This window comes from Camponotus floridanus, unplaced genomic scaffold (genome assembly GCF_003227725.1).
Source record: "Camponotus floridanus strain SB8 unplaced genomic scaffold, Cflo_v7.5 scaffold8, whole genome shotgun sequence".
Lineage (NCBI taxonomy): Eukaryota > Metazoa > Arthropoda > Insecta > Hymenoptera > Formicidae > Camponotus > Camponotus floridanus.
Genome location: NW_020229849.1, coordinates 1,366,809 through 1,377,249, shown reverse-complemented (window position 1 = coordinate 1,377,249; position 10,441 = coordinate 1,366,809). Strand labels below are relative to the sequence as shown.

Genomic DNA, 10,441 nt, shown 5'->3' with positions numbered 1-10,441 from the left:
TATTAAAAAATTCCCTGTCTTTTCTTTTTATTCTTCTTATTATTAGACATAATTTTATTATACTATATCATTTATTACGTGTGTTAAATTATATAAGATATCAGGACAACCTCTTCCCAAGAAAAACTTGTAGCTTATCTCGAGAGCTTTTCAAAACACTATAATAAAGTATTTTTTCATTGAGAACTTTTCGAATTATGATGCTTGAAATAATTTCTATATAATTTTATATAATTCTAATAATTTTTATATAAACCATAAAATATATAGTAAAATTTTAATTTTTCGATTATCTTACTTTAATACTTTTATGTACAAAATATGATATATAATGACAGGAATCAATTGGTGTAAAGAAAACACATAATTGTTTCGAAAAAAAAAATATAATTATTAATTGCAAATTACTATATTTTTTCTTCGAAACAATTATGTGTTTTTTTTATACCAGTTGATTCCTCTCATTATTTTGTACATAAAAATATTAAGGTAAGATAATGGAAAAATGAATATTTTACTAGATATTTTATGGTAAAATTAAGAGATTATTTTTCTTGAGGTAAGCTACAAGAGTTTTTTTTTGGGAAGAGATTGCCCTGTATATGTAATAAACAATTATAATTCTAAATAGTATAAATATATGTTCTTTTATTAATAAAGTTGTTCTTTTATTATTAAAAAAATATTGATGAAAATAAACATATTTATAAATATTTGTTTATTTACAGAAATAAATCTATTGATAATGATGATGATGACTATATACCAGTTGCTTCCTTAAGCAAATGCAGCTTAGAGAAAGTTAAAAATAATAGATTATAATGACAGAGTATAACTAATAATGAAAGCGAAGAAGAATATTATACATTTAACAATTTGCACAATTCTAATGTAGATTGTATAATCGTTACATCAATACATTTTTTATGTGCACACCCTATAAGACACAATATTCCAATATCATTAATTGTTAATAATATTTATACACTATTCTAGAAATATTGTGTGCTTACAAGATGCGCAAATTCAAGACTTATTTAGCTTATTTGGATTTGAAAGATAAGCAACATATATTCTACCATATAAATAAAACACGTTTTTTTCTCTACTGTTTCAGTTAAAAATTATCCAAATAGAGTGCAAAAATAAATTAAAATTTTTTCATACAACAATTGTTCCTGTGAATCAAATTTCATCATCATTTCGTCAATAGATTTGTCGGCTAAGCTTTCTAAATTTCTTTCTTCTATTAGTTCTTACTTAATCCTTGGGACAGCGAGTAGCTAAGGTGATTGCCTGTTGAATGGTGGATCTCGGGAACAAATCGGTTGCCCTAATATTCCGCCTTTATAATGAAAGATCTTTTACTCTAATACTATTACGTCAGTTGTATTGTCCACGCATTGATCCACGCAATGTTGGATCGGGATAACGCGAAACATAGTGAGATAATGTGGATCCTAATCTTTATCAGACTCTACATTATCCCCACATTCGTTATTTCATCCAATTCAACATTATATGAATCAATGCTGGATGACATACAACTGATCTGTAGACCACAAATTATTTTTTTTAGATCTTATAATAATATTGTTTACGTAAAATTATTACATTCAACCAATTATACAACAAATGATATATAATAACAACAATTTTCTTGAGCTTTAGTTTTTAAAAAGCTTTACGTGTTAAAATATTTGTTTATATTTGGATTCGATTATTTTTATGCCTAATTATTTCTCCTTTTAATCAGCAAATTTTTCTTCAAGTGTATGCTTTTTTTTTCTAGATACAATTGCGAAAACTTTCAGAATTAATATAAGCGTATATTTGGCATAGATTATTATCACGAAAATAAACGCAATTAATTTTGACAGGTAATATAAATAAAAAATAAAGAATATAAATAAATAAAAAATAAATAAATTATAAATTGTACTCACTCCAACAGTTACTCCATCGGACACTCTCCCAGGAATTTTCTTCTCTCTTCTTCATAATATTAACATAATAACACTTATTTACGAAAATTTATAATTATTATATTAATTTACATCTACGTGATTAGAATACAATAATTAATATAACGTCAGTTATACGCGCATTTTTCAACATTGCGATGAAAGAATAAGAGAACAAAAGTACAATAGTTATTTTTAAAACAAAACTGCGATTTACTCGATCTCCTTCATGTGTCTCAAATTAATGCAAAAATAAATAAATAAATTTTAAACAGGAACAATCGAATTAATTGACTAGTTAAAACGCGACAAGCTGTTTGAAAATATATAATCGAAACTCGTTATAAGCATGATATATTAATAATGCATGATACATATAAAATCGAAACTCGTTATAAGCATGACACATTAATAATGCATAAACTTATACCGCAAAATAATGATACAGAAAAGATTTATAATACGTAGATTTATAACATAATTTAATTGTGTTTTGAGAAACGTGATGAGACGACATGCTCGCTCGAGTACCACGGTGCGAATGACAAGGTCACGACGCTTGTAAATAATGGCACGGGACATTGAGATGAGTATTATACTTTTTATGGACCATTCATTGACATCACGAAATATTTAACGCGTTAGAAAATAAATTTTGTCTTATTTTTAATTGTTCGATTCGTGTATTATAAAGTGCTCCCGATTCGAGAATGATAAATTTAAATGATATCGAAATTGATAAAGTTCGAAATTACGATACAAAGTTCGAAGTTATAAAGCCTAATTTAAGCATCGTGAAGAAATAATTATCACCCGTAATATGTGGCAATGAGACGATATATTATGTAATTTTTATCTCTTGCCATTTCGATCTCGGAATTTATCGCCCAAAAAATATTTATTTCGAGCGTTCATCTAAATGAGTGATGATTTGCGCACTTATTCATTTCGAATTGTAATCGAAGCAATAAATAGAATGGCAATTATAAAATATTGTTATTAAATTCATTATATTTAATTATAATTTAAGTTAATAATTATATTTAATTATATTTAATTATATTTAAGTTAATAATTAGTTTTTAAAAGTGAATAAAACTATATACAAATAAAGATTACGAGATAATATAATAGTATACGAATTAAAATTACGATATATACAAGCTAATATACGAAAAATATTAATTACATAATTTTAATATAAATATCTATTTTTCGATAAGCATAAACGATCAGCCCGATTTATAATAACTCAAATCTCGATCATTCAATTTTGATAACCAATCAAAGATACTATTTGTCATGAATTTGATTATTTGGTAGGCAAGGTGAAATAAAGAAATGAAAGAAAAATAGGAATCTCTTCGTGGAATAGACGTATCACTTTTTAGAAGGTTCGAAAAACATAATGACAATGTGGTCCATTTAATGTCCATTCAACGCTCGTAATATCATTTCATCCATTATTGATTAAAAATTAAATAAGGACAAATGATATTCGCGAGCGAAGTGGAACGTACCCAATATTTAGTTTAAAGTAAAAATATGCCGCTTTTCAAATAGAATTGAATGTCACACAATGTGTTTGTTTTCTACGATATATATACCGCGTTTGTTTATAAATGACGTTGATTACGAAAAAAACTAACAATAAGAAAGAAAAAGACAAGCGCGTGACGCGTGACTGTTATTCTCGTCGTGACGTTCGAACAAGTATGACCTATTATTACTTCTCGAAACTCAATATAATACAATTTTCCTGCATCAATAATACGTATATTTCGCAGGATTTACGCGTTGTATTCTATTTATAATAACAAGTTTCAATATTCATTATACTTAAATAGTTAATTAATTCGATTTGTCTCTGCCATATAAAATTTATCCCTTGCCTTATGATATTTCGCGGATATCAAGTAGATACAGCTGTTCAAAAAATAACAATTGTATTTTTCTTATCTTTCTTTCTTAGAATCATTGACATATTTAGACATATATAGACATATTATTAATATGTTTATAATTATTATTAATATGTCTATGATTAGAATGTTGTAAAATACGCATTATGTACGACTAATAAATAATTATATATTTTCGCGAATGATTTATGTTAATAAAGAAAAATATAAGAAAGAGAATTTCCGAGGGACCATTGGACAGAGCAATTATTAAGAACATAATTTAATTAATTTAATATTTTTAATTTATATCTTTTTTATTCTTTAATTTATTATTTATCTAACCCAGTCAAAATTAATTGTTCTTATTTACGCGATGATAATTTATGTTAAATATACATTCAAATTAAATCTGGAAGTTTTTGAAATTATTGTATTCAAAAAAATTGTACGTATGTAAAGAAAATTTGCCGATTAAAAATAGAGAAATAGATATATCGAGGCTTATAGAAATAACTATGAATCCACACATATAAAAGTTATTTTTTTTGTCTCAGCATCGTAAAATACGCATCGCATCGCTGACTAAGTCGTGCAAAATAATCATCATATGAGGAAACAAGGAAGAAGAAAGTGGATGAGTACAATTTATAATTTATTTAATTTCTTATTTGTATGCATGTGTTGATCTCGTAAAATTAATCGTGTTCTGAGAGAGTAAATGATTCTACATGTGCGCAAAATAAAAAATATTTATTGGTTAATGAGAAAGAATTTTAACAAACGCATTTTACAATCACTTAGCAATATATAAATATTATCATTATATTAATAAAAAACAATATTAGGTATTATTAATATATATTAATAAATATCTCTCTTGCGAGAGTTCTGCTTGTTAATAAAATTCATTATTCATGTATTGCAATGTTCCTATCAAGTTGACGTCAATTTTGGGGAATCATAGAGATTATATATGTCGATATAGAGAATGTATCAAAATTCGTGGATATAAAATGCCCAGCGTGATAGTTTGGGCCAAAAGAAACAATTTTTATTTTTGACAAAATTGCGTCTGAATATTACTTTTTTAATGAGAGCAACTTTAAGCTAACAAATAAGCGTTTTAGATTAAAATAAATCAGGGGCTGCGCGCACACAGCTTGCGCAGTTCGAGCATAAATGCTATTTTATTATTTTTTAATATTTTTATTATTTTTTAATTTTAATTTTATTATTTTTGTTAAAGGTTTTACCAGTTGCTAAAGGTTTTACCAGTTTTATCTATGCATGATAACTAAATATCTATTAAATATCTATTAAATATCTATTTTCAAAACAATTTACTAAATGAAAGAACATTTTTCACTTGATATCCCCCAAGCAATGACGGAAAGTAGATTAGATAACATATGAATAATTTTGATCCACACATATTAGATTTAGAAAAACAGTTCCATTGTGCAATCGTCACATCAGAAATGATTCAACTATACAAGAAAATCTTATCCGCAGAGCGAATATATGTTTACAAATGAAAAGCTTGCATATCGAACATATGCTTTCAAACATTTATTGATCCATTTTAAAGCAAAAAAATTCTTAGAACGTTGAAACAATAATTTTGAATCAAAATTATTCACATCTGATCTATCTTATTTTACTTTCAGTCATTGCTTCGGTATCAAATGGATATCAAATGTTTTTTCATTAAGTAAATGTTGTTTTGAAAATAGCTATTTAATAGATATTTAATAAATATTTAGTTATCATGCATAGTTTTAGTAAAATCTTCAGCAAGATAATAAAATAGCGTATATGCTCAAACGTTACATTCCCCTGATTTATGCGTAATCTAAAGTGCTTATTCATTAGCTTAAAATTGCTCTTATTAAAAAAATAATATTTAGAGTATTTAGCAATTTTGCCAAAAGAAAAAGTTGTTTCTTTTAGCACGAACTGTGCATCCATGAATTCTGGTACACCCCTGTATATTTCTTAACACGATTTTCTCTGTGTATGTAATTATAACAAACGATTTTCTCTGTGTATGTAATTATAACAAATGATCAATTTTCGGAATTTTTGATATAGCGCAGGAAACGAACAATCACAAAATTGCAGTTTGTTTTTAATTTTTATTATCTCCCTTCAAATTATCGATTATTTATATTGACGATATTATGTGCATTAAGTTCGTATTGGCTTTGCGAGATTACAAGATTATCGGAGGTCAATTCTAATCTTTCTGTGACTGACAAAAAAGAATGCATCACGCGTCCTATATAAGATAGAATTTCGCCCGACAATGTTTCGACAGTGGAGTCAAAAGACGGAAAACTGCAGCAGGTTGTGGATAGTTTTAGTTTAAAAGTGTGTACGATAAAAAAATGTCTCCGATCAAAGGAACACTTTCTCATATACAGAATAACAATCAGTATACGTTTAGTAGTTCGATCAAAGATTCATCGAATTCTGCGAAAGATATTCAACCGAATCTCACTGTTTATCAAGACGAAAAAAGGTATTGTCTTTTTTTTTAAATAAGTAAACTTAAATAAATGTAAATAAATTTAAATGTCAGATAATAAGACGCAAATGAAGAATTTAAATACAAAAATGAATTTAGGAAAAACAGAAAATTTAAATTAATAAAAAATTTTAATTCAAATAAAATTTTAAAAAAATGTTTTCTTCTATGCATGATACGAATATAAATTAGATAATTACATGAATAGTAAGCTATTATATCGAAACAAAATTTAGTATTAAAATAGAATAAATTAGAAAGAAAGTAGAAAAAATTTAAGCCATAATAAATAAAATATAATAAATAAATAAATGTAAATATAGAGAATTGATTATAATATATATGTTTTAGAGACAAATATGAATTAGCTGCTTATGGTTACGGTAAGAATAATGTCAAGTTGTTGTATGTGCGTCGAAACGATGAATTACATCACGAAATTCGCGAATACGAGGTAGACACGCACTTGCGTCTGGTTTCTCAGAAGGATTACATGGAGGGTGACAACCACGACATCATCGCCACAGACAGTCAGAAGAACACAGTCTATCTTATGGCAAAAAAACACGGTATTCAATCGCCTGAGGAATTCGCTCTCCTGCTTTGCTCTCACTTTCTCTACACATATAAACATGTAGCGGAAGTCAGCATCAACGTCGAGGAGTATCCGTGGACCAGACATTACGTTGACAAAGTACCTCACAATCACGCCTTCGTCATGAGCCCCATCGCGACCCGATACTGCCAAGTCAGCCAGCTTAGAAATGGTATAAATAAACATATAAAAATATAATTATAAAATAACATAATTGAAATGTAATAATCAAAAAAATAATTGAATAATAAAAAATAAATAATAATAATTGAATAATAAAAATAATAAAAAACGTAATTAAAATGTAATAATCATCGTGTGGCGAATGAATTCTTGTGTCATTTAGTTTATATCTCGATGAGATTGAAAAATTAAAATGAGAAAAAATATAATTATGAAATGATAATATTTTATATTATCGATAATTATGAAATTAAGAGTAAAGAATTAAAACATCACAAAATTAAAAATTTAAATTAAAAAAATTAAATTGTTGATTTTCCAATTAACTCACTTCTAGAATCTCCACAAATTCGCGGTGGACTGAAGGGACTGCGACTGTTGAAGACCACACAGAGTTCATTCACGGATTTCATTCAGGACGAGTATAGGACGTTACCGGACATGAACGATCGTATTTTCAGTACTATCGTAATGGCTACCTGGGACTTTTCCACCGCGACTGGGGTGGATTTCGATAATGTATGGTACACGGTAAAGGATTGTATTATGGAGAATTTTGCGGGTCCTCCTGAGACAGGAATTTATTCGCCCAGTGTGCAAAATACGCTTTATCTCACGGAAAAGAGTATACTTGACAAAGTTAAACAAGTAAGTATGATTGTTAAATAACAATTTATTATTTTATCGTAATTATTCATCTAATATATTTTGAATATGTGAGTTTATTTTGAAAGTGACCTAAGTCCATTTATATTTAAATTGAGATATTTAAGAGTTTGCGTTTCAATAAAATTAAAAATAATAAAAAAATAATAATAATAAAAAATAATTGACAAATGGACTTAGGCCACTTTCAAAATAAACGGCTCATATATCGAATTATTTCTTATTTTACTTTAATATACATTATATATACTACACAAAAATAAAATCTTTACAGATTAGTAGCGTCGAGATGCAAATGCCGAACAAGCATTACTTCGATTTAGATTTCAGCAAATTCTCCAAACTTGTACAAGCGGAAAACAAAGAAGTTTACTTACCAGTGGATAAACCATCGGGTATTATTTACGCTCGATTAAGCAGAAAAAGTTTTTCTGCTAGATTATAGACACGTATAATATAAACTTTAAGTTCTATAAGTAACAGATACGAATTAACGAATATTTATGTAATACACTGTCTCTGAACCTCTCAAGAGTAAATTGTAGGTATTGCTGCTTATTACCTTTATTTCGTATTATCTGGCTTTTAGAAAAGATGAAATACAATACACTTTTTAGAGACATACTTTTGAGAGGTTCCAGTGTAATATTTAAAAATTAAAAATTCCAAAGAATTTTTCTCAATTACGTATCTTAAAGTTTATTCTTTTTAGACGAACTGCACTAGTTCAGAGTTTATCTCTTTTATTCTATATTGGATGGAAAAAGATAAACTCTGAACTATAGTGCAGCCAGCTAAAAAATAAAAACAGATCTTATGAGATATCGATCGACAAAAAACGCTCAAATTACGAGAGAACATTTTTATTCGAAACAGAATTATCTTCGGGACGGATTGTGAGAAAAATTTTACGTTAAAAATTTAAATAAAAATAAAAATTGTCATAGACATAGACGAATATGTTCCCGTTGGCTGTAGATTTATACGATGTACCTCCGGCATGGTGGGAAACGGATTGCGTGAAATATGGGTAGGTTTCTTCATCGGTTTTCGAGTAACCTCAATTAATCGAAGCGGCTTATCAACGCAGGCTCAGTTATACCCCTGTAAGATCACGATTAACGACGCTGATGGGAAGTTATGTGGTGCGATTAACGGATCGTAAATACATGATGCAACTGGCGTCGAAGCTGCAAGAAGATTACGAAACGCAACAAAAGATTCGCATCGAACGAAGAAAATTGAAGGTCATTTCGATCATACCGAAACTGCGTGAATTACCGCCTGAATTATTGCTGAAAAAGATAACCCGGCGACATCAATGCGCGCCAAAGTATCACGCTGAGGCGGTTAAAAAGTGTAAACAGCTTCCAGGACTTTTACTCGGGGATGATTCGCAATCGCCATAAATCCTAAGCATATAATAATTTACTTTTATTTTTAACTCTTATGATTGACATGTAATCTACTACAAATATGTAAAAATACAAAAAGCGCAGATACTCTACGAGATATCTACACTTATAATAAATAAGAGGTCATTATAAGATTTATACACATCAGATAAGCGTTTAGATTAATTAATTAATCTAAAGTTAAAGAAACTTTGTCGTGGCGTTCAATATCGATTTGAATCGTTAGCGGAAATGTATTTCGTGGCTATTCTAAGTCATCGCTTTTGCCAGCTGTCGTTGTTGCCATCTCCTCAGCAAATAAAACATGTATTGGTTGGGCACTTGCAGCACTAATCCCTGACCATTGCGATCGATTGTATCTTGTGTATCATCCGATGCTGCGAAGAAGATTGATAATTTTGATTTACACAAGAGATTTTCCCTCTTCTTTTTTTTAATTTTTTAAATGAACGAACATGGCAATTAACTTTTGTTATCGTGAAATATTATCTGAACTCACTTGAACTGTCTGTGTCGAATAATTGTAGAAGATCCGACATGATTGTCGAAGGTTGAGGTAAATATTTATAATCCGGCCATCCCAACGACATAGTGTCGCTAAAAAATAATCGCTAGGATAAATCGTCGATCAATCGCGTTAGTGTTAACTTAATATAAATAGAGCTAAAAATTTAACAGTGAGAAATTGCAGATTCTTTCACTATTCAATCTCATTAAAAGCAATGAAGTGATGAAGAACCTGAATTATTACTTTCTCTAATATGCTACATATATGCTACATTAAGTTTTTGCTTGAAGATGATTGATTTCTCGTTGAATGCGATCGCGACGAGAAACGAGTTTAATCTTTTTATTTGATATTAATAGAATGTGAACATACTCATAGAATTTGTCGAGATCTCGTTTAGCTGGAATCTTCGGCCATAACATAGCGTAAGGTAGCGGATAATAATGCATATGATAATGCTGTATGTTAGACTTAGGCGGCAGCTTTTTTGTCTTCAGTGATTCAATAAACTGTTGCAAAGCCTTTCTTGAACTAAAATATGAGAGAACATATACAAATATAATTGAAGGTTTAAAAGCGAGAATTCTAAACAAATTTCGTAAAGTCAAAATTAAATTTTAATTTTTTCAAATCTCAAAATTAAATGCACTATTTTTTTAATATGGAGATTCTTCGGTTC

The 10,441-nt window shown here is 28.4% G+C and overlaps 1 protein-coding gene across 1 annotated transcript; it reads left to right on the top strand.

The window, feature by feature from the left end:
• Positions 1 to 6,161: 6,161 nt before the first annotated feature.
• On the top strand, positions 6,162 to 10,284 carry LOC105250801 (uricase). The gene is made up of 4 exons (XM_011257083.3): positions 6,162 to 6,389; positions 6,747 to 7,162; positions 7,511 to 7,821; positions 8,114 to 10,284. Exons 1-4 carry the CDS (start codon positions 6,256 to 6,258, stop codon positions 8,282 to 8,284), a joined length of 1,032 nt encoding a protein of 343 aa, XP_011255385.1. The 5' UTR covers positions 6,162 to 6,255; the 3' UTR covers positions 8,285 to 10,284.
• Positions 10,285 to 10,441: the final 157 nt, after the last annotated feature.

Coding starts and splice junctions, on each gene's coding strand:
- LOC105250801 (XM_011257083.3), top strand. CDS start 6,256: ATGTCTCCGATCAAAGGAACACTTTCTCATATACAGAATAACAATCAG. Junction 6,390..6,746: donor GTTTATCAAGACGAAAAAAG/GTATTGTCTTTT, acceptor TATATGTTTTAG/AGACAAATATGAATTAGCTG. Junction 7,163..7,510: donor AGTCAGCCAGCTTAGAAATG/GTATAAATAAAC, acceptor ACTCACTTCTAG/AATCTCCACAAATTCGCGGT.